The sequence below is a fragment of the Cebidichthys violaceus genome, unplaced genomic scaffold (genome assembly GCF_023349555.1).
Source record: "Cebidichthys violaceus isolate CVI_PGR_0920_01 unplaced genomic scaffold, fCebVio1.0.p SCAF_6, whole genome shotgun sequence".
In the NCBI taxonomy this organism is placed as follows: domain Eukaryota; kingdom Metazoa; phylum Chordata; class Actinopteri; order Perciformes; family Stichaeidae; genus Cebidichthys; species Cebidichthys violaceus.
This window is the reverse complement of record NW_027176816.1, coordinates 1,215,200-1,239,920: the sequence shown is the minus strand read 5'-3', so window position 1 is coordinate 1,239,920 and position 24,721 is coordinate 1,215,200. Positions and strand designations below refer to the sequence as shown.

General features: G+C 39.7%; 2 protein-coding genes across 10 annotated transcripts; one reads left to right on the top strand and one right to left on the bottom strand.

Annotated features, from left to right (window-relative positions):
* Nucleotides 1-2,807: 2,807 nt before the first annotated feature.
* pfdn4 (prefoldin subunit 4) lies at nt 2,808-6,810 on the bottom strand. Its single transcript, XM_068733706.1, has 4 exons — nt 6,758-6,810; nt 5,707-5,814; nt 4,746-4,886; nt 2,808-3,436 (listed from the first exon to the last, which is right to left on the bottom strand). Exons 1-4 carry the CDS (start codon nt 6,785-6,787, stop codon nt 3,305-3,307), a joined length of 411 nt encoding a protein of 136 aa, XP_068589807.1. The 5' UTR covers nt 6,788-6,810; the 3' UTR covers nt 2,808-3,304.
* A 1,492-nt stretch (nt 6,811-8,302) lies between these two features.
* Nucleotides 8,303-20,967, top strand: bcas1 (brain enriched myelin associated protein 1). 9 transcript variants are annotated; one of them, XM_068733508.1, is made up of 16 exons: nt 8,304-8,570; nt 8,763-8,826; nt 9,103-9,190; nt 10,186-10,295; nt 13,817-13,987; nt 14,897-14,953; nt 15,329-15,364; nt 15,651-15,863; nt 16,998-17,057; nt 17,241-17,285; nt 17,435-17,500; nt 17,825-17,863; nt 18,637-18,759; nt 18,874-18,954; nt 19,259-19,441; nt 19,949-20,967. In XM_068733508.1, the coding sequence occupies exons 2-16, from the start codon at nt 8,785-8,787 to the stop codon at nt 20,027-20,029; spliced, it is 1,395 nt and encodes a 464-aa protein (XP_068589609.1). In that variant the 5' UTR covers nt 8,304-8,570; nt 8,763-8,784; the 3' UTR covers nt 20,030-20,967. The 9 variants fall into 9 exon arrangements, with proteins under 9 accessions (XP_068589615.1, XP_068589609.1, XP_068589610.1 ...); XM_068733509.1 differs by having other exon boundaries at nt 8,750-8,826; XM_068733507.1 differs by having other exon boundaries at nt 8,730-8,826.
* The last annotated feature ends 3,754 nt before the right edge of the window (nt 20,968-24,721 follow it).

Genomic DNA, 24,721 nt, shown 5'->3' with positions numbered 1-24,721 from the left:
AGTTAACGTTGGAATATCACACTTTGAACCTCGTCGTGAGCCGAGCGTGACTCTAATGTCCAAAACATCCCCCCATTGTTCCTCTACATATCTCTGTATTTCTCTTCTACATCTCATTCAGAATTCTTCTTTGGGAGCCAACGTGTTTGACGTATTTCTCCAATATTTACGACGTGCAGCCATATCCAATAAACTCAAAGAGCTCATCTCCACACTAGATGAAGCTATTTGGTTTCACCGTGAAATAACTGGGGAGACAGAGACACCTAGTGGTCAGTTTATGCTGTTACTGCAGCCAGCCTGAGCTTAAAAGAGCCAGTGAATAAGACACAGACATTATATATATATATATATATATATATATATATATATATATACACACACACACTTTTTTTCCTTCTAATTAACATATTTGACATCGTCAGTGAATGTTTTAGTAGCTGAACTTAACATACGAGCGTCATATTTTAGCACTTCAAAAGCTTTACGAAGGAAAACACGTATTAATGCTGCAAACGGCATCCCGCCTTCTCTAACAAATGAGCGATACCGACAGCTTCAGTGGAATATCGTACCAATTTAAAAGCTGTCAAAAGAGTGCTGAAGGTTCACTCCAAACGGCCCAGTTGATAAATACCAACAGCTGTGTCAGTAGAGAGGAAGCAGGAGGACTTTAGAGGACAGATAGAAACGAACAGAGAAAAGAGGAAGAGAGAGAGAAAGAGAGAGAGGCCATTGGGGAAATAAGTCCAGTCATTTCCAATGCGCGGTCCTCTGAGCCGGGGTTTAACAAGCTGTGCATAAAGACAAGTCTGCGTGGGCGGAGTTCTTCTTAATCATAGCTATGACTGCTCGGAAAACCCACCGGGAAGAGAAACTTGTTAATTGAGATCTTGATCCTCCAGAGGCGTCTGCCATAACTTTAAGCTCTCCGTTTCTTTGTTCTCTCTCTCTCTCTCTCTCTCTCTCTCTCTCTCTCTCTCTCTCTCTCTCTCTCCAGGTATTTTATTAGCACATGCAGGCCACACTAGGGGGCCACAATTTAATGAGGTTTGTGTATTGTTGCTATTTGTGGGAGCCACCAACCATTCCTGCATTAACAGAGAATTTTACAAAAAATGAGGCAAAAATATTCAGACAAATAAAAGGGTATCGTTGCACCTCATTTTGATTTGCAACAGTAATTACACTAATAAAATCACATTCTTCTGTCTTAGATCCAGGAGATCGTGTTTATGAAATGAGTGCAATCATATTGAAACACACTTCAAGTGTTAAAAGCTAAATTAATGAGCCAAACTACTTGAATTATGTATAGTTACCTGCTCACCTTGTTTCTTTTTCCAGCAGCACCACCCATTGTTTCCATTTTGTTGCTGTACGTGTTATTGCATGTGTAAATGAAGACTAATTACCTAATATTCATGTTCTGCATATAATGATATTTACTCAAGGATCCCCAGCCCTGATCGTTTCCTGTCTAATGTGTGGCACAGGAAACGGTTTCCTTCCCCTTTAGTTTCACAAGTTCACCGTTAAAAAGATGCCTTTGATGTGTCGACTCCTCTCACTCACCGGGTTTATCTGAGCCATGGGAGGAAGTGTGAAGATGTTGTTAACTAGGTGAACAATCCGTCACAATAAGAATTGTGGGGCAAAATCCTCAGGAAGAGCACTGCTGATTTGTTTAAGCTTAACAAATAGCTTCTATGGTTAGCTGAGCCTTTGTTATAGCCGACTAAATTTAATACATTTATGGACAGAAACAGATTTCACATTGTAAAATGAAACCCAGTATGGTGGAAAAGTGACTAATTACACTGACTCAAGTACTGTACTTCAGAACAATTTTGAGGTATTTGTACTTACTTCCTATTTTGCTACAATACTTCAACTAAAATATTGTACTTTTTACATCGACAGCGCGCTACTTTTCAGATTCATAATTTAGGTGAAAACACACAAAATGAGCTTATAAAATACATCGCATCATTAAAAGGTGAAAGCTAATTGTTCCCACCATGTTGGCTTGTGACCCGTTTACAGACACGGCATCTAGTTTGGGCTCCTTGTCATGTTCCAGCAAAGAGACGTCGGAGTATTTAATTGAAATCATTGAGGCCCTTTGAGGTCAAAATAATCAATATTTCACAAAAAAGTTAAGATTAGAGAAAAGGAATCTCTATAGATTTATGTGTCAGACATTTTCTTTTTTTTCCTTAATTACACAGGACCTCTCAGATTTATCTTGTGACTGCTGAGCGGTCCGATTCCTAGATTAGGAACAACCGAACTAAACTATCTGACTTTAAAAAAAAGTACCACTTCACATCGATGTACCAGTATCAATCTATTCAAATATTATATGTAATAATATGCAAGTAGAGGGACATATGCTGATGACATTTTTACTTGGGTAGGATTTTAAATTCAGAACCTTTACTTGTACTGGTATAATGTTTTATTGTGGTATTGGCTTCTTCAACCACTAGCAACATCATTGGAGTAATACACAGATTAAAGGTTTCAACACCTTTAGTTATCAGTTTGAATTAATAAAAAAGTCTAGTTTTCATATTTCTTTCACACACAGTTTGAGCTAAATGAAGTCACACACACACACACACACACACACACACACACACACACACACACACACACACACACACACACACACACACACACACACACACACACCTCCAGCCTGTTGGGTGATGTGTTTGTCACTCCATTTCTGATTGAGGATTCATCGACTCAGAATATTTCAGCTTCTCATGTTATGCAGTTTGTAAAAGACAACAACCATGTAGATCAGTAGCAGCAGGAACTCATTTAATCAACTTGATTTGATGTGGCAACACCACAGTAGGGCTGACGGTGAGGCAGAGAGAACACTTTTGAAGGATTTCAGCCCTCAGTGCAGAGACAATTTATTTCTTCCTTAAGGAGTCAAACACAAGCTAAAATACCACACAGCTGTTTTGTTTCTCTCTCTTTTTTTACTTTAGTTTGATCCAGAAAAAAAAGAAAACATGACCGATAACTAAGGGACCAAAAACAATACGTTAGAAATGATGTGCGACTATCTAATCTCCAAATCTTTTCCTTTGTTGTCCTCGTGAATTTAGTTTGTCGGAGCTAAAAGGAAGAATCGTTGGTGCAAAACAAAAGCCAGGAGCCACGACTGTAAGCCGCTCATGAGTCCTACTTGATGTTTTGTTTGGCGAACGCTTTGTGGATCTGATCTGAGAGCTGCGTGAAAAAAAGTCTGTGTTGGGGCAGCTGTCAAAGTCCATTTCACAGCTCAGCTTTCGTCGGCCTCCAGGTTAATGTTGTTACCGAACTTGGCATAGAGCTGGACCTTCAGATCACCCAACACTTGCTGTATCGCTGACACTCGCTCCTCGAGGTCTTTGACCTCCTGCTCCAGTGTTTCCTGATTACAGAACAGAATCTCCAATTACACGACAAAACCGCTGCAACATCCCCACACGAGGCGAGCAACAACAGACATTTCCATCAAAAATGGGTTTGAATAAATGATTCGATGACTCGATAAAAAAAACACATTCTGAAGACAGGAGGAAATGCGATGAGGAAAGAAACATCGTAAAAGGATTATGTGCATAAATGTGAACGAAATCAGCTGTTCTGAACCAGTGGGCCACACGAATGAATCTGCTCATTGTGTTTCTGAAATCACAAGAATGGACCGGAAGGACGGAGTGACCACCTGAAAACCTGTTGCCTCTGGCAACGGTTGCCGTTAAATAAAACATCAAGTTAAAATACCACCATGACATATCATCGGGCGTTAGATAGCCAACGATCCCTCAGATGCAGTGAAACTAAATTAATTGTTTTTTTGGAGTTTTTCTGATGTTGGAGACATTCCTGCGCCGACAAAAGCTCCAAAATATGACCCTCATCACGGGTTGGAAAGTGCGCGGTGTATTCCACGTTGGGAGATCGTGTCAAAAGGTTTACATTCAACACATTGTGACGTTCGTTTCCTGTGGGAATCGAGCGGTGTCTGACGAGGCACTAAAAGCAATCATCGATAACACTTCAGCCACATTCGTCAACAGAGTGAGAGAGCCTAAAGAGGTTCTGTGCGCATCTTGACTATTATATTTCGGGCCTTTGTGACGGCTCTCTATAAGAGCAGCGGTAGGAAAGCACAGCGAAAATAGATTGAATACTGTGCGCAGGAAGTATGTGAGAACTTTGATTTTCTTAACGGTGACTCATCTGAACTGTACAAATTGTAACTAAATATACGGCATGTCTATATTCAAATAAACTGGGTTATGAAAAGAGCCTTCTGTATATTATAACTCAGCACAGAAGCACAGATTGTATTTATTAGTTTAGATACAAGGCTGCTAATGTTTCAATGCTTCATTGTCTTTTGCTGGAATGGGTCATGATGCACATTTGCGTCAAAGCAATTAAATAAAAAATTATCATGATGAAGAAATCATAATACATACACAACAGAAAACAGTTTGTGATCAGATATTTGCTTGTTTTAAGGAAGATGAAACACGTTTCATATAAAAAAATATGAGTCAACTCATTTTAGAGTTGATGTATTTACGGTAATATTAGAGGCAAATTACACATCGAGTTACTTTTTATATCAATCATTGTAGGAATTCTCCTCCACAGTCCTGTAACTTGCTGACTTTGACTTAATGAGGGTCTTGTACTGATGATAACAAGTCTGACATTACAGAACTTACCTTTGCAGCCTCCAGCATCTCTTGTGTCTCTTCCTGGGTGTGACTGACAAAGACATCGCCGATTTGATACGGGATCAATAGAGCGTCGTCGTCTAACATCATGAGGTCGTCGCTGGCGTCCTGTAAGTTCTGAACCGATTTCTGAAGGGAGACATCGGCAGACCGTTACCGTCTCAAATCGGGGGCCGTTAACAAACTAGCATCAGTAATTTAGCAGCTGCACTGCCTTTTTAGACCACACTTAACTGAAACGTATCCAAACTAAGTTTCAGTTTCAGTGGAATTAGTGTTGATTCAACTTCACGGCTGTTTTTAAAGACTCTACTTTATGGCTTTTAATGAGCTGAACCATGTTAAACTTAAGAGGTGTAGACTAGTTATTAGAAATACTTCTCAGTAAACCACATTAAAATCAACAGGACCAGAAACTATAGCCTCCAAAGCGGCCATTAAGTTCATTGAACAGCTCCTTTAAAAAGAGAGATTATGCAGCGGTTTCCTTAAAAACAATGTTCAGACTTATACAAAAATAATTCCTCTCAATCATCACTTATGACCCACTAGGAGAGGTGGCAGTGTGTGTGTGTGTGTCTGCCTGTACTTTATTTATATTTTACAAACAGTTAGCAACAATTACTGCATAATACGCCTTTAAAACAGTTCTAAAACATTCCAACCATCTTGGAAGGACTGTTGCAATAGACTGCCTTTGTTTTAATTAGCTTGCAACTGAGTGGAGTTAATATTTTATGTCAGTCAGTTCAGACACAGTATCAGATCAACACAACGCTCGTCTTCCCAAACCCCATGATGATCCAACTCATTAATAAATATGATTTTTGTAAACATATATGATCACATGGTGAACCCTGAGTGTTGTGGGATGTTCTCAACACACACACACACACACACACACACACACACACACACACACACACACACACACACACACACAGCTTACTTTTTTTGCTTCTATTTCATTTTTCAGCTCCGTCATCCGACTTGTGTTCCTGGCAAATTTATTGATCTTCTGTTGGTCTTCGAATGTGACATTCACGTCTTCAACGGCCTGCAAACAAAAAGGATAGAAAAGTTAAAGCTGTGGCAAAAGTCAGTGTTGGAAAGTTACTCAGTACATTTACTAAATAACTAGTAAAGAACAATTCTACTTGATACTTCTATGCCACTACAATTCAGAGGAAAATATCGTACTTCTCTTACTCCACTACATTATGTATACGAGAACACCAAATGAATTATCGCTAGCAGTGTATACAGTAGTTAAAATGAGTCCGAATGTGAACAGCGGCAACATTTAATTGATGTACACATAAATATGCATCAATAATTTAAAGTCAATATATAATTTAGTGTTACATTATTGTTAAGTGGGCCTCTCTGCATAATGAGTACCTTTACTTTTGAGACTCAAGTATATTTTAAACCTCACACAAAACGTTATTCATTGTTAAGTAAAAACTTTGAAAGTAGGATTTTTACTTAGACAGGATAACTTGCATCTAAATTGTGGTATTGCTACTTTTAACGTTATTTAAAAGTACTTCTCCCTCTGGTAACGTACACCGGTCAAACCAACATGGCAAACCCTGTTGGTTCGCTAGAATTAATATGAATGTAACGGTTAGCATGCTAGCTAGCTATGGACGACAGCTTGATTGGTGGCCAGGTCACCGTTACCAAATATCACTACCGACAGTTAACTGCTTGTCACCATTATCTTTATGTTGGTAAATTATCAGGGCTCTCAATTGCATAAACACATGACATATCTAGCTCGTGCGCTAGGTAGTAAGCTAACACGTAACGGCTGCTAACTACAACCGTTGACATGAGCTACACGAGGGTGTGACGGTTTTTAAAGGTATCTCTGGCAGCAGCCATTGTGGCTTTCTTCCCCACAAACACCTCTACTGTTTTATATGAGTCTCAAAAAGAGACCGCAACAGAGTGTCTCGAAGACTGAATCCAATTTATCTTTATTTAATACTTACTACAGGTCCCTTCATGGTGGCTGCCATCATGGCTTCCTCGATTGCACAAAGACAGTGTTACTAAACCGAACAATATGTATATACCGCCACCTAGCGGGGCGGCATGACAGTGAAGATGGCAGTACAGTGTTTAATTTAGTCAGTTTTCACTTGTTTTTCACCATTTAACATATATTGGTTTCTCTTCGATCGCACATGTGCTTTTATAATAATAATAAAAAAAATAAAAAAATGTAGGCTGGTATATTGTGGCATCCAACATGGCCCTTCATTTACATCTAGCCTCATAAACACAAGAAAATTTCACCATAAGGGCAGAATGTAACCTGTTTGGTTTGTAATTATCATTAATCTTCTCAAGAAATGTGCTTTCAATAAGTCAAACAAGTTATTTTATCAACCGGAACTGCTGCTTTGTAAAATGTCTACAGCAAACAGTACTGCACCCAAGCTCAAATATTTACTGAATACACCTGCACGAGCTAGAGCACAGTAAGACCACATTTAATCAAATTGTGACTAGCTGCAGAGGACATGGAAAGTGTTACACATCAAAGATCAATAAATTATGTTGCAACCGGGCAGTATCATGAGAAATCTATTGTTTTGACTAAATCTTTAGAGTTCTAATGAGGCGGCTTTTTGTAGTGTAGTGCCACTGAAACATGACTGCTGAAACTAGTAGGCTGCCATGCGTTGGTACATCATGAAGAGTTGGCTTGAGGTCTCTCAGCTGCGGGCCTTGAATGAAGTCAAAAAATGCACAATCCGAACAGGGGAATCCAACTCCCACCTCAATGTGCACGCCATATAGGCTACAATTGAGACATTGTGTTCATGGATTCCAAGCCTTGTCATAATAAATTCAATAAATAGGCTACTGCACATTTGAAGTTCTTTTTAAGATGAATATGTTTGTGGCAAAACACGCTCAGACACGTTCGGTTGATTTGCATAAAGAGGCTTTTGTCAACATGATCACAGCGCATTTATTCTCAAAAGTAGTAAACAAAGCAAATGATGAGAATAATAAAAGAAGGGAGTAATCAGTTGATGGACTAAATTCAGTTGGTCTTTGATCCCTGAAGTCGTCTCAGACAGGCCTGTTTGTATCGATGTATTGGAAGGCCCTCAAAGACATTTAAATAGCACCAAGTGAACGTCTTTAAAGACGGATGATTTCATTACAGAGCTCTTTGTGCTTCTTGATTAACTGTGATAATAAAGCAGATAGCTGATCTTTGCCAATCAAAAAGCTTTTTTCTCAAATAATATCAAAGAAATACTTCACAGATAAATAAATAGATACTGCTCATCGTCATTCACGTCAAGACCTGAATGACGACATGCTTAAAGTTTTCCCTTCACAACAGGGTTGTCAGAGCAAACATATTTATTTTTGTTTTGGCAGTGTGGAAGTGTGCCAGGACCAATATCCTTAATGCACATCCTGTTACTTCCCATTTGTCAACAAAAATGTGACGCGTTACCATAGTGTGATTGATTAGAGTGTAACTACATTGTTATCATGTTGGGGAATATTCAGAGAATTCACAGTGAGATTACCATAAGCTTATTAAAGAGCACCAACACTCTGTTGGGCTTTTTACTGGAGGAAATCAATTGATTACTTAAAAACAGTCCCACCCATTTTTTAAGTACACCGACTGTGTATATAGGCTGTTACCAACAGCTTATATACACAGTTGAAAAGGAACAGCAAGGGCATCTCTCTGACAGAGTGACAGACTCTTTCCATATTTATTTTTCTGAAGGAGGATATCACTTGCTTGACTTACAGAGGTGTAACAAGGTAAGATATTTGAATGATACTGATGTTAAGAAGATGCCAAACTACTGTGTGAACAGATGTGCAAATTCTTTATTCACGCAGAAAGACATTTGTCATTATTTCCCGTGTATATTTGCTGATTTGTGCAACATAACAAAACTATATTTCTGTTTGTTTCAGTTGAGTCTGTGTTATAAAAGCCTGTGTCTGTAGGTCTCTACTGGGAAAAAAAAACATGGGAAACGAGCACTCCAAGGACAACGAGCTGGTGGACAAGGTAACATTCTACTAGAAGTTACACAACAAAGCTGTGAGGCTATAGCTGTAGTATACATAACTTCTAAATCAGTGGTGAGATTCACATGGAAAAATGTATACTAGTTGCTTCTTGAACCGATGGTGTGAAGCCCCAATTTTTTTCAAAATGCTGGATCGGTCAGGGGCTCATTTACAGTCAAAACCAATATTTCTGTTGAATTTCAACCCTCTGTAGATACTGTCGTATGAGCTGTGGAGCTAACACAGGCCCATATTTCTTTATTATCTTTTACAGAATGGGACAATTCCTGAGGAGAAGCATGGAAATGGATCAGCGAACGGCATCTCTGCGAACATCTCATCGAATGGTGTGGAGATTGCTGGTGAGTGCATGAGTATATGTTTTTTTATTGCTTCTCGTTAAGATAAATAATTGAACGGTAAAACACGATAATGATTTAACTGTGAAATAGTGGCGACACGTATACAGTGTCGCTGTCATATTTTTTTTTCTCTAAGAGAATCCAAAGATGAGAGAAAGATTTGTTTTTGCTAATCTTTATTCTGTTATCTGTTTCATTGTCTCTTGCTCTGTGGGAAAACACTGTACATCAGCAGATCTTTTTATGTGTGTGTGTTGGATTAGTCCTTTGGACTTTTATAATGCCCTGTCAACACAGTGACTCACAGCTGGCCTCTGTCTTGAGACTTCCAATGTAAACTATAGGCGTAGTCCCAGACAGTAGGAGCCTCTATTTGTCCTGTCATGGTGTGGTTATGTGTCTTTGCGGTGACGATGGTGCTGCAGGATTCCCACTGGGACCTGTCTTTGTCGAAGAGCTAATGTTGACGCTGGAGATAATGATAATGTCACTTAGCCCATGTTGACTTCGTGGAGCATTGCACGCTGAGATATCGTGCCTGAGGTTAATGTTGCATGCAAAGAGCTTAACATTGAAAATCAGCATTGATATGTACTAGTGGTGGCAGCTGTGACTTTCTTTGGGAAAGCAGATGTACACACATGAGTAATTATTAGATAAGACGAATTATTGCAACACGGACTTCACATTACAGAAATCCGAACATAGTCCCAAGTCAGTAACATTTTGACAATTTAAAGAACTATTACATATTTTGATTTATACACTATTTTCTTCTGCTAGTTTGGTAATTACAGGTTCCAAACATTGGAATCCAATCTTATATTTTGAAATTTGTTGCCGTGGGGCAACAATTTAATTCACATTGTCTTATAATGGATTCTTTTTTTTTCTTTTTTTTGCAGTAAACGGTGAGACCACAGTCCAGCAAAATAGCAAGTCCTTCTCTTTAAACCTTGCCACTGAATCAAATGATTTTGTGATTGTCGAATCAGACCCTTTAGATATTTCTGATATCCTTGAAACCACCGTCCTGAAGGAAGAGGTCAAGGAAAGTAATGAAGACCAAACGGATGTTTGTCTTCCTGCCACCGCTCCACAGACGGTGAGTGCACTTTTCACGTTTGTTGTCAAAGGTGAAATTCTATATTCTTCTCATTGTCAACAAATCCCATGAAAAGACACAAGTGTCGTCTGTGTTGCCAAAACCTGATATATCGTATTCTTCTGTGTCACAGGGCTGCAATGTTGTTCAAGATGATCAAAAACTAAAATGGTCACACTGCTGCACTGCGTGACATGCTCCTTTATTGTGGATTAGTGTAGTTTATTTTGACTCACTCATTGTCCTACTGACAAATGTGTGTTTATCCACAACTGAAAAAGTCCTCAACAAATTCAATATTTACTCCTGTTTGAGTCATATTTCCTAAAAACACAACAGTGCCCAGCACTTTTAGAAAATGATTTAGCCCTTTCCTAAAAAATTAAACTGTATATTTTTGAGCCCAAAAAGTGTCATAGATACATAGGAGGGTAGAGAATTTAGCCCTGTTGAGTAAAGGGACTGCATTGTTGGTTTTGTTCACACTTAGGGTAATATAGAATAATGCCAGTCTTATTTTTTTAATGTTTTCGAATCTGTAGAACAATCTGCATGCCAAATTGCCTCACATAGATTTAGCCAGTCAAGTAAGCTACTTTCAGTCGTACATAAACAAACTGAAAGAAAGAAATAATTTCTGTAATTACAAAATAATTCCTTTACTGATAGAACTGATCTGCTGTCTCAGTCACAATGTGATCAAGCACATGGTTGTCATATGTGTCCCAGGAATAAAGAAAACAACTGTATTTTATTTAAACACAAATGTTAATTTTCATAATAAAGGAGTCAACCTCAAGTGGAGTGGAAGCGGCCACCGTGATCGTCGCTGTGCACCGAGAGAACTTTGAACGTCCACGTGGAAAAGCTGAAAGATCAACACAAACAGACAGAGTAATCGAAGCAGATATTTCAACCCAAACTGGGAAGGATGACGATGACACAACCACCGATACCGAGGGCCCGGTTGAAGAAGCAATCCGCATGGAGACCGCAGCAAGTAAAGAAGATCCTCCGAATGAGTCGGCCTGTGTCATTGCTGAGGAGCTTGTTGAGGAAACTGCAAACGCGGAGCCCGTGGACAACCAGACAGCTGTGATCATCAATGAGGAAGTGGTCATGGAGAGCATTGTGTATCAGAATATAGGGTTCAGAACGGAACGGGTGGAAGCCACTGACAATAAAAACTATGATCATGAAGAAGAGAGCGTGACTGGGCGTGACGGAACTGAGCGTGACGGAACTGAGCCAGACATCGCTGCAGAACCAGATTCTAACCAAAAAGAACTCATTATTGAAGATGAAATAGTTGCGGAGGAAACTTATATTGAAGAAACTTTGCCATTGGAGGTCTATTACAGCCTTCCTACAGTGGTGGCAGATTGTGTTAAGGCAGTTTTCGCAGCTGTACCTCAATCCATTGGCTTTGCTGCTGTGAACACATCAGTGCCAATTGCAGATGAAGTAATTACTGAAGACAATGGTGAAGGAGCAGGAGACATGTCAGTCGATGTAGTGCTGAGTGAAACAGCTCGACCTCAGTCTAATGCCGTCACTCCTGAGGCCCAGGAAGCAAATGGCGTTCCTTCCTCAGCAACTACGCTGATGGAGGCAATCTCTGAGGTTGTTTGTGAGGAGCCGGATCCCACACCTGCAAACCAAGACGTGCCTGTAGAGGAACTTCCTGTCCCTCCTGTGACACTACTTCTAGTTAAGGTGGAATCTGCCCATGAAGAGGTCACTGCTGATGATGCTGTTGCGCTCATCATTGAAGAGCTTCCTGAAGATACTTTAAGCTCTCCTGATGATGCAGTCAAGCCTGAGTCTATTCCTGAAGATTGTACTACTCCGGAGAGGGTGGAGGTTGGTGAAGATGTGATCGCTGATGTGAGACCAGAAAGATATGAAGAAGCAGAACCAAGTCCTGTATTTGTCGATGCTGAGTTGACACTGGAGGCAGCATCCAATGCCCTCTCTCAAGAATTTGAATCTAGTAACATCACTCCTCAGGGGACTGCAGTGAATAATGGCTTCCTCGTGGAAGACGAGGTGATCACTGCAACAACTTGTGTTTCTGGAACCCTTTCTGGAGAACGAGAAGCAAGCGTTGCTATTCCAGAGGAGCTAGTTGAGACGGTCGCTGGCGAGACGAATGAAGACGCTGTAGGGCTTTTATCAAATGAAATTGAAGCAGTGCCAGAAAGTGTTGAGGACGATGCCACAAACGTAAGTGAGGAACGTGCAGATGTGCCACCGACGGACGCCACAGAAGAGCCTGAGCCTTGCGTTTCAGTCCAAGAGGAACTCAAAGACGAGAACGTCGCCCCAGCCGAAGGGCCAACTGATTCCAATCGTGTTGTTTCTGAGGATCCTGTGGAGGAGAGTTCGAGCCTCGTCGGTGAAGTTACGAAAGAGATAATGTATGAAACAGATCATTCTGCCGTTGAGGAGAGCTCTGAAGACTCTCAGAATGCCACTTCAGATGTTGATGCTGTTCTTGAGGCCATTGTGGAAGAAATCATTACAGAAGATGTTGCTACAGCTGAATGTAGCCTTGTGGCTTCAGAGGAGGTAGCACCAGCGGTCATCGTAGCGGGAGAGACTGAAGAGGAGGCAGAGAATGAATCAAGTGTGAACTCAACAGATTCAACACCGGACTCACAAAGTGTCACAAGAACAGACATGGAAGCTTTAGCCGTCAGGTTGCAGTCAGCTTGTATATCAGTTGTTGAAGAACCAACACATGGGCTTGATGGTTTAACTCTATCTTCGCTGGGATACGGTATTACTGTTACTATTCATGTCGCCCCAAAGCCAGAACAGCAGTAAAACGTTGAAGAAATTGTCTGAACTTTTGTTTTGAAATTGATTGGTCTGCCTCCAGGATATCATTTGTTTAATGATATGTGGTAGTAATTGTAACTTGATTGTCAAATGATTTGTGTTTTATCATAATGCAAAGGGCCTCTGTTTTTTATATATCATCAACACATGTGCCGAAACATTTTCCAATAAAATCAAAAATGAAAACGTCTTAAATCATTCATGATTTTGTTCATTATCTCTTTGCATTATTTTGGTGGATGTTAAGTAACAAATAATACCTGCTTTCCAAAAAATAAGGGTAGTAATGACTTTGTATAAACAAGGAATTTGAAATTTGAATCAGTTGACGCTGAAGGAACGTGGAAGTGAACAGATTTACTAATGATCTTAAAATCAGATCATTAGTCAGTGTTGTATTCAAAAGATAACCCACCATCAAAACACAGCAAGGTATTTGAGTTTCCTGACATTTCTCCGTGCAAAACTCTCACACATTGTTGAATATCAATGAGTGAGGGGTGGGACACACACATTAATAAAAGGCTGATTGTTGACAATGCCCCGAGTAGGCAGAGGCATGGTTGGAATTGTGCACTCCCATCTCAATGCTGCGATTAACACACTCACTGCTTGCATTATCAGCTACGCTGCTCTAACGTAATTCTCAAAGGCTAATTCTTTGTGATGGTGTATAGGAGACAGCTAACCTAAAGCAGGAGTCCGAATCATTGACGGAGCCAGAGAGTGTGACTCTAGACTTGGGTCCAGAGGGAGAAAAAGCTCCTGAATCTGACAACGGGAACAGTCAACCTGTGGAGGACAGTAAGCCAGAAAAGATTCCAGTTATGAACTTCTTCAAATCACTAGTAAGTGACACGATTTGAGAAATTAAGTGTGGTTTATATGCACTTGATATTTCTAATTGCTTGTGAAATTAGACTGCTTGGGATGAAATACATTGAAGAATTGCTTTAATCAAAAGTGAAGAAAAAAAACATATCCACCCTTGTTATCGCCAAATATTATACAAAAATGAAGTTAATGAGTGTTTTTTATTTTTACTGCAGAAATTTTGGTAATTTGTCTGATAAAAAAAAGATATAACAAATTAAACAGTGAAGATGTTGTGTTTAAATTTAAACGGTAAGTCCTCTTATTGTTGAAGTATATGAAAAAGCGACTTTCACGGCAGCAAAGGTGTCCATGACAAAAATCTGCCATGATTACAGTGCCTGTTGGAAAAGCCCACATAAAGCAGCTATTGTATTTCCTCTTCATAGTGCTGTCTTTTGGATTCATGCCGTTTTAAAGAGTTACCATTGCACTAGCCCCATGCTAATCAAGTCTCTGAACATGCGGGAATGTGGTGGCCTATTGTTCAACCCATAGTGTGAGCTCACAAGGGAGGCCTGTGCAGTTGGAAGTTGAGATTTGTGAAGATAGAGCGAGGGCAGGCCTACGCCATCTCCGGAGCACAATGGCTGTCACAATGACAGCGCATGTACTGTATGTGCTCTGTCAGGGGCCTCAGTGGGCCTCAGTTAGCTTATCATAAAGGCCTATGTCTGCATTCATGAAAGCCTTCTGTTTTATCAAAATCATTATTTTTCTGTTCTTGTTACATCAGCTACAGTATTCACACTGACTCTGTTTTACACTGCAGCCATGTGAAATTAAGGTTTAACATTTGAAGGCGGGCATTGTCGTCTTATTTTGATGTCTGGCATGAATACAAGTGATTGAAGACAGTTAATTGTTCTTTCCTTGTTACACAGGTGACTGTCAAAGTAACCAAAAAGGAAACAGCTACTGCTGATGCCACAAAAGACCAGGTGACCAGACGTTTATGAAACAATACATCACAACCATGTTAAATGATTCATTCATTGTGACTGTACCACCGAGGGATTCTTCAGAACAGTTTTCATTTTCTTTGTTTTCCTTCTAATATCCAGTTTAATATCATGATTATTTTGGTTAACAAAGCCGAATCAGTGAACTCAGTAATTATACAGTATATTGATTGTGTGTTGAATGCTGCTTTTGCTACATAGCTGGCAGACATTTGCGTCTAATATCTCTTGATTCCAAAAAAAACAATAGGTTCTCCACATTATATAGACACGCTTTTTTGCAGACCTTTTTTTTTTTTTGCTTCAGTTTAAGTTTATTTCTCTAACTGCTTCCTTTTTTCTGTTGCCAAATAGTCCCAGAAGGAGAACCAACCAGCGGCAACCACTACTGTGAGCACAATGCCCATAAAGTGTTTTAATTAGTTTTTATTTCCCTAGAAAGCATATGTTTACCGTTGGATTCAGTTTACTTCCAGAAACTCTGCTTTATTTTCTAATGCTGCATTGTACATACTAATTCATTTTTTAATAGTCTGTGGTGGATGAATACTTAGTTGATAAACTGAATTGATCACTGCTTTGCATTTATCTTATCATACCTAACCTAAAAATGTCTTTGTGTAAAATGCATTTGCTTTCCAAAGCATTACTTTAACACCCGCTCTCTCTCGAATAGGTCGCACAAGTATCTGAGCCGCCCGCAGCACCCAAAGGAATGTCTATCCCACCGCCACCTCCTCCAGAGCCACCAAAACTGGAAATCAAGGCAGAACCAGCTGCCAAACCTGTCAAATCCACACCAAAAGAAGAACCAAAAGCTGCTGCAAAGGAACCCGAGCCCTCAAAAGTGAAAGCCAAAGTTTCTTTCGGCAAATTCTTCCGTTCAAAGGTAAATGAACAGCAAACTGGAGCTCGCAAAAGACAAGATCGTTGTGGTTATTCATGTAGACTTTCACTGAGTGCATGGTCCACAGTGAAATCAGATCATAACTTAGTGTGAAATATACTGTATGTGAATTTGAGGTACTGGTAGGTGTCAAGGCATCCAAAGACAAGGGTGCTTCAGCAAGTGGAGCCAAAGCCCCGGCCAAGTCTGCAGCAGTGGTACAGTGGCACATTATTATATTCTCAAACTGACCATGGCTCATCCTGTTACTAACTGAACAAGAGCTGGTTTGTCTGGAGGTGGCAGAAACTGAACAATTTGCTGTTTCCAAATTGGAACCTTCTGCAATTGTGTAAGGTTACATGTGCTTTGAACCTAATCCAGGCGAATCAGGTTTGTGTTGTACTCTACAGCTAGACATGCAACAATAGCAATAGTGTGACTTCGGTCAAAAGGTTTCGCTGTTAAAAAAAAGCCTCATGTCATCTGTTTCTACCACAGTCCATATTTCCATGGTACGTTATATTCCCAACATTTAAATTGCATTAGTGATTGATTGAATTAAAAATGGTTTGCCATTTTGGGAAATACACTTATCTTGTTAGATGAGAGGATCAATACCTCTCTCATTTCTGTAAGCTAAGTATGGAGCTAGAATCAGGAGACAATTAGCTTAGCTTAGCACAAAGCTCACTTATAAACACATTGTTTGTTTGGTCTGTGCTGCTAAGTCATCTGTATGTCACATTGAGGTTGCCAGGCAAAACAACGTGTCATTTTTACACTTCAATTTTTGCTACAACATAATTAAGGTACTTCACAGGCGCTAGTAAGTGTAGGCTAGTTGTGTACTAGCCAGGCTAGCTGTTTCCCTTTGCTTCCAGTGTTTATGCTAGGCTAAGCTTATCGCCTCCTGGCTTTAGCTCTACACTTAGCTCACAGTCACGAGAGTGGTATTGACCTGCTCATCCAACCTTCGACGAAATATAAACATTTCCCAAATTATTCCTTGAAACCAGTTCATATTAGTCAGCATTTGTTGTCATGCTAACATGTGAAGCTTTCCATAACTAAGACATTTGCTTTCTGTTTTTGTTGGCTTTTACTAACACTACGAATTCCCTCACTGTCCTGCAGACAAACAAGGATGCACCACCAGCAGTAGAAGTAGAGGTACAACCAGTTGTAGAAGTACAGGTAAACTGGAGAGCATGCTCAATCTTCTCAGATGTATTCAGGGTATTCTTGTTTTGAATCATCTTGTAATTGGTTACAGCTGTAGTCACAACACACGAACCAGATACAGTAAATTACAGCATTTTCATGTGTCCATCTTAATTTGCATCTCTTCAGAATAAAAAAAGTAGCTTTGCTCTGCAGGAGACACCAGTGGAAGTGCCAGAGGCAGTTGTTGTAGAAATCAAGGTAAATCAAAGGAGAGTTCTTAATTTTGGGGTTTGGTCTATTTTTAGGGAGTGGAATAATCCTCTGATTATATCACATCACCATGTTCTCAATTGCAAAAAAATAGATTAAAAAAACTGACATGTTCTTATTCATTTGCATCTGCTCAGAGTGAAAGTAATGTTGAACCCCATGACACAGCAGAGCAGGTGGCACAGCCAGTTGTAGAAGAGCAGGTAAATCAGCAGAAAGTGCTCGGGAATATTAAATCTTAATTTGCTTTGCTCTGCAGGCACCTCTGACATGATGTTGTACCAGATGTACCAAATATTATGCTAAACCAAAAATAATCTTTCATTTACTTTCAGTCAACACACATGCAATTTGGCATTTGCAGTCATTATTTTTTCACGTTTTGACTCATTTATTTTTTAGAGGATTTATCACCAATTTTTGTACCTGGTACATTTCCATCACGACAGATGAGTCAGCCCAGGGTTTATTGCATTTCATACAGCATTTCAATTTATGGGAAGACAAATAATTGTCCTTTCCTGCAGATGGTGGAAGAGGTACCACAGCCTGTGGTAGAGGCTGAGGTAAATTAAGAACGTTCAACATTTTGGGATGTGCGCTTATATGCTTTCTTGCCGAGAGTTAGATGAGAAGAACACTCTCATCTGTATCTTTTAAGTATGAGGCAGAGCAGCTGGTTAGCTTAGCTTAGCATAAAGGCTTGAAACACCCAGTCTGGCTAACAGCATGGCTCTATCCGAGGGTAACAAGATCTGCCTATTGGCAGCTTTAAAGCTCACTAATTAACATGTTATATATTCTTTTTACTTTCCACTTTCATTTTGTTGGATTAACAGAGAAAATATAGTTTATCCTGTTGTACTTTTGGACGGGGCCAGGCAAGTTGTTTCCAGCTGTTTCTATTCTGTATGTAAAGCTAAGCTAACCATCTCCTGCATCGTACAGTATATAAAAGGTATTAAAAATGGTATAAATCTTCTCATTAATTGGCAATAAAGCAAAAACTTTTTTTTCGAACTATTCATTCAAAGGAGGAATCTTCAGTGGAGACATTCCCTTTCCTATTTTCTTGTCTTTTTTCCCTTACAGACAATAACATTATTTACTTTTGTGCATGATGTTGCGGGCTTCTTCACTTACAGGGTCTGGTTCATATCAGATTAGTTCAGCCTCCTTTTCTGCTCTGATCCTGTCTGGACTCTTCCTCCCCTTTTACCTCTTCTTTCACGTCACAGGTGGCAGCTGCTGCCCTTACTCTGTCAGCTTCAATCCTGGTCCTGCCTTTAACGCGTAAATACCTCATATGTATTTTTCTTCTCTGCCGTTTTGATAAAAGAAGGTGGATTCTTCAAAAGATGGCACTTTGGAGGCCGCAGCAAAGCCAGAACCGCCACCGCCTGTTCAGGAAGAAAAGAAAGCAGCCCCAACACCAGCCTTCTTTTCTCTCTTCAAGCCTAAAGTAAGGACCTGTTCACATAAAGCCTTCATGGGTTTTTAAAATGTCTGAAAATCTCTGAGTATGAATTGTGGTAGAATTACTAAACATAAAGTAACAGATTCGTGTGAATTTGAGGTACTGTTAGATCACATGACCACAAAAGTCCAGGCAGCCTCCACAAGTGGAGTTCGGCTCCTCAGGAGAACAACTGGAGTGGTAAATACAGTAAAATTACCTCTGGAGAATTATTAACCAGAGTAATTTCATAAATACATCTGGTATTAAAACTGCTCTAAAACAACTTTTTTGGCAGAGGCATTTTTCTCCATTCGTTATTATACTTAAAAATCATAACAGTGCTTCTATAAACATCCCTCATAATATTGCGGTCACTAAGACACCCTGGATCCTAACAGCTGGCACATCTTAATGTCACTTAGAATGTTACATGGGTGGAGTGGAGCACAGCTCTAGCACTGGAATAACTCCGTTTTTTCATTACGCAACGCAACACTTTCAGGCTGATGATCCCAAGAAGGCGACCCCTGCCCCAGCTGCAGCCGCAGAGACCATCAAAGCCAAGGAGGAACCCAAAGCAGCAGCCAAGTCATCAGAGGCGGCTGTAGAAAACAAACCGGCTTCAGTGGCCGATGCAGCCAATGCGCCCAAAAAAGCGGAGAAGAAGAACTTCTTTAAAATTCTGGTACGGAGAGCGTCACTTTTCCCTAGACGTTGCCTGGTTGTTAATTTGGATTTACCTTGAATGGCCCTGCGTATGGCAATATGTTGTTGCTTTATCTCCACTAGATGGCAGCAGCAACTCATTAAGTAGAGGTGTTGGCCCTATTTTTGAATTTGTGAATTGTTTTTGCCCACTTTGGTTTTAATAACTTCCAGTTAATACATTTGACTTGAATCAGAGGACTCATATTCCGTGCAGTGCTGCAAGCAGTTTAGTTTAATGAAACGATACAAGTGAGAACATGAGGAGGTGCTATAAAAATACAAAACAAAAACAAAGCCCTCAAGTTAATAATGTTCCCCACAACTAGCATCAAGGACAAAGCTTCTACAGGAGATACATATTTAATGGGTTGTATATGTGTTCAGATTTAGCATGGATCGCATGGGTCTTTTAAAGAAAAGATTAGTACAGTAGATGTTGGAATGATCTTTTTTTTTTTTTTTTTCTTTCCTATTTAAATTGCAGGGTCAGAAGCGAAACTCGACAGATGCCGGGATCCAGACAGAGGCAGCCCCTGTTGCTCCAGCAGCTGAGAAGGCCAAATGAAACCAAAACCAACATTGAAGACTCCCCTGTACAGACGCCCCCTCTCCTTCTTGCTCACACTCAATCTTTATGTCTCTCTCTGTCTCATTTGCCTTTCATCTCTTACTGAATTGCTTTAACTACATTTTTTTGTTTTTGTTACTGTTTAGAAGTTACAATATGCAAGAAAAACGTGACTGGATTGGCAAAAGCAAGTTGTGAGAAAGACGCACAGCAGGTAGTTGAACTAGTGGTGATTTGAAATGGTCATAGGTGAGGTCGTTGAGATATATATATATATATATCTATAAATATTTTTTGGGTCATGTAAATGCCCAAGTATAGCAATATGAGTGTGAAACCTTTTCTACAGACTTTAAATGTGACTACTCTCTGTTCTTGCGACTTAACATACATGCAATAGACGGTAAAATGCATTGCTTTTAGCAATTTGTTTGTCCAAAAACATTAAAAAAGAAAGGTTCTATTTTTACAGTTCACACCAAAAAAAAAAAAATCACGCAGCTGTGGCAGTGCAGAGCTTCATACGAAATAACATTGCACTTAAATCTATATTACATTAACATTAACAGCTCTGAAAAGAGCTAATAAGAGGAGCTTATTAGTATAACAAACTGCACTTATGGATTTTCTTAACTTTGCTATGTAGACTAAAGCACTTGCATACATATGTTAACAGTCATGTATCTTTATTGTTGTGAGGGGAACTGACTGTAAGTTCAAAAAAATGCATCTGAGGTGGAAAAAAGGTGTCGTGAATCACAGTTGATTAGCTTTTCATTTGATTGCAGCAGTAATTTAATGGAAGTCTTTTAGCGTCAATCACTCGTGTTTGGCATTATGTGCAATTAATATCATGCTTTTGTTTGCCTATATGTATGTGTGCATGTATGTGTAACTTCAGCTACCTGGAAAAATGAATAAACATGTTCACCATTCGTTTGTTCTTCATCCATGTAAACTGCAACAGAGAAACCTAATCAACAATAACTGGGTGTTGCAACATCTGCATAGATATCTGGCTCAGCAAGTTTGACAAAAATCATATATGACATCTGTCCAAATTATTTGAATACACACAACTTAACACTAAATTTGTGAGCTAATAGGGCGTGGCACATGAGTCCCACCTCGCTATGTTGGGTGTAGAGAGAGAAAATACTGTAAGCCTTAGTCATCTATGTGTCCATTTTGTTGGCTGATAAACGAGTGACAGTTATCTGACGGAAAAAAAAGAAAAAAAGAAAAAAAGAAGTGACCGCAGAGCAGGCCGTCATTTGTAACGTTGACAGACAGAGAGGTGGCGGCTGTACGTCACTATTGAATACTAATTTACATTTAGAGTCCATGAGACACCTTAGAGATAAAAGATGTAAAACAAGATCTAAGGAATTGTATGTTTCAGGTAAAGGAGGCCCTCAAATATTCTATTACCATTTATGATGTAATTCCTCTGATGGATAACACAGTGTGCAGTCTTTGGAAGGATGTGTTTTAGATAGTAATGTGTGAGACCCACCATTCAGCCGCCATTAAGTGATGAGTCGCGGCCCCTGAAGGCATAACTCACGCTGCTCCTTTATTATCAATGAGACGCACTCTTCTTGCATTACCCTCTATAATCGTTGTGATCATTTTAAATTGTGCATCAAAGTAATTGCCGTGGCACTTAAGGAGGGAAAAAGTGAGGTATTGCCTGCACAGTGTAAGACATGTGGTCCGTTGTCAGTCTTCTTCTCTGGCGACGTTTCAAACTAAAAGGAATGTGTGACTTTTTGCCAACAGTATCACTGGTGTGTGCTCATCACATCACATAAAATCACCACTTATTACCATTCTCTTAAAATGAAAAAACTGGATACTACCCACAATGCATCTCACCACCACTTCCTGATGTCTTCACGCTGGTGTTAGGAAATTCACTCAGCCTTTTTCCGCAAAAGAAACAACAGTGCAGATGACGGTAACAGCTGCATGTCTCCACACGCAGTGCGCCAGACTCGAGAGTGTTTAAAGGGAAGGCTTTTCTGTACAATCTGGTCAATCCCTTCTGTGTACGACCACAGACAGAGATGAGCTGGAGGTCTTATTGAAATGGAAGAAAAAAAAAAAGTAGTTACAGGTATGGATTTAACAGTGCATAAAGATTGTACACACTGCACAAGATCTGCTTGACCACCATGTTGCTGCAGTTCATCCCGGGACAATGGATGTGACTGTGTGAATGCACCGAACTCGGAGGGGGGCGGAACAAGGGAACAGTGGGCAGGGAGGCCTGACAGGAGGCCTGCTGTCAGCACTAATGTGCATCACGGCACCGCTCGCTAGTAACAGGTCTGTTCTGTGAGGAAACATTAGGGTGAAACGGCTCCGGGGACCAGTGGGGAAAGGCAGTAATCGCAGATTCCGAACAAATTAATGGTAGTGATCTTCTACAGGCCAGTGTCAGTCACTCTAACCGAGGGTGGATCAGCAAGTCCTACGGGCCGGGTGTGTGTGTGTGTGTGTGTGTGTGTGTGTGTGTGTGTGTGTGTGTGTGCTGGGGAGGCATTCTAATGCAGATGCTCTCAAGTGACTTTTAGGGTTTGTTTTTGGGGGGGCCTTTTCAGTGGAATGTTACATCCTGCTGGAGAGACAAAAGGTGTCTGTAGTTTGATAATGCAAATGCTATAAAGGACTGAAACTTCACTGTTATTCAATGTTGTGTGTTGGAACATTTGCTTAATAATCAAATCAGTGATGTGATCATGTCTTAACTGCCACTGAAAGATGATATGGTCAGCTGTGTGTTGATAAAAAAAAAAAGAAGAAAAAAAAAAAAGACATTGTAGTGTTGAGACTAAAAGCTTCCATTTTCTTTTGGTGTGTGTCCATGAAAAATGTGTTGCAGCCAGTTGCACTGGGGAGATATAAACTACACAGAATCGTAAGATGACTGGTCCTCAAAACGTAATTTACTGCGCTGCTACAGAAACAGTATGACGGTGGTAAATATTGGTCAAAATGGATTTCTTATGGAAGTTTATTCTTCATGAATGTGTATTATGGAGATATCGCTCCGGAACACAAACGATTTTAGGGTTGACCTTAAACTTATGGATATGTATGTTTAGGATTGGCATGATGAAATATTTGTGTCGTAACTACAGTGTGGACTGATCTTGTTTTTGAAAAAAATGTCATATTTTAACCCTGTGTACAGAGAAAATCGGTCTAAATATGAATATGAGTTATTTAAGGGACTGTTCCAAGTTTCTTCTTCATTGTATTATTTGTGTGGTGATCCATTATATTCTTTTTTGTTTTTTGTTTTATATGAGTAACTATGTCCATATGGGTCATAATGGAATAAAGTCTTTCACTCAAACACGGTTACACGCTGTACTTTCACCCTTTCTCTCAATGTATCATCAAGAAAGAGGCCAAAATATGTCAAACATGTGAAGACCTCAAAAAAAAAAAGGAATGCTTTAGGGTGACTGATGAAATTTCCCTGATGATCAAAAACACAACAGCTGGTTGCACTGAATAAACATAGCAATGAGAAAGGAGATTATATATTATCAGTGTCTCTCAGGAGCGACACCGGGATTATGCAAGAAGGCAGGCTGTGAATCTGGAAGAGAACAATGCAGTCAGCTGCTCCTGACACGCCAAGACAAAAAGAAGCCACCGCAGCCTTTCCACATTCGCTGATCCAGTTCCTATCAGGCTGTCTGTCACATAATTATTCATTCAAGCATTTTGTTTTTTTCTTCTTCTCTTTATCTTTAATTAAAGTGAACTGCTTTCGGTTTGAATGCATACGTGTATGTTTTTTTTTGGGGTTTTTTTTGTTGTTGTTGTTGAAAGATACAATCTGTATCAAAGAGTTTGAAATTACATTAGCATAAAGTCAAACAATATGACAAAGTTAATTAAATCAGTTAAAAGTAAACAATGTTTGCATACTTGTTGCTGTCTTTACTGCTTGGGAAAATTAAGGCTAATTAATAAATTGCAATATATAACTCGTGATGAAATTGCCATCCAGTTAAAGAATATCTGTCTGGTTAAACACAAACTGCCACCGCCTCCATATAGAGTTTTTTTTTTATTTTTTTATGATAGGCTATAACATCTCCTGGCAATTTCATCATCCTGAGGCATCAGACTGTTTCTCCAGATTGATAGCCTTTCACGGAGCCTTTGTGGCCACAGAACAATAGGAAATGAGCGGGAGGCCTCTATGTGTCACATGTGGTGCCTTTGATTAACATACGAGACTTTGTTTGTGTAACAGGATCTCAGGGTGAGGCAAGAATACCCCCCAAAAAAAATGAATCAGGTTATTGCAGGGGGTAGGAAAATGTTTTCATTTAGGTCGGCACATGTAGGCTATTGAGTCATACACACCAACGGTTTTAGTTTGTACTGCAGGTACTCAAAGACCTTATTTAGGCCAAGGCTTAATCAGATGAAACATACATTGTAATGGCTCTTACTATATGTACAACATTAGCTAACATGCGATGGGCATAAAGTCTCTTTATTGGTATCTGGCACGTACACAATAATCCCATTCATTACTGCATTAAGTGAAGTCTGCTTGCCAAACCTGCAGATCTACTTGTGATTTCCTTATATAGAGGACACCGGATTGGTCTGACCTGTTTGTTAACAAGGGTTTCAAAGCAACTTTTAATATATAGG

Coding starts and splice junctions, on each gene's coding strand:
- bcas1 (XM_068733508.1), top strand. CDS start 8,785: ATGGGAAACGAGCACTCCAAGGACAACGAGCTGGTGGACAAG. Junction 10,296..13,816: donor CTGCCACCGCTCCACAGACG/GTGAGTGCACTT, acceptor GATGGTGTATAG/GAGACAGCTAACCTAAAGCA. Junction 17,501..17,824: donor AGCCAGTTGTAGAAGAGCAG/GTAAATCAGCAG, acceptor CCTTTCCTGCAG/ATGGTGGAAGAGGTACCACA.
- pfdn4 (XM_068733706.1), bottom strand. CDS start 6,787: ATGATGGCAGCCACCATGAAGGGACCTGTA. Junction 5,815..6,757: donor CCACCATGAAGGGACCTGTA/GTAAGTATTAAA, acceptor TTTTGTTTGCAG/GCCGTTGAAGACGTGAATGT. Junction 4,887..5,706: donor ATGAAATAGAAGCAAAAAAA/GTAAGCTGTGTG, acceptor GTCTCCCTTCAG/AAATCGGTTCAGAACTTACA.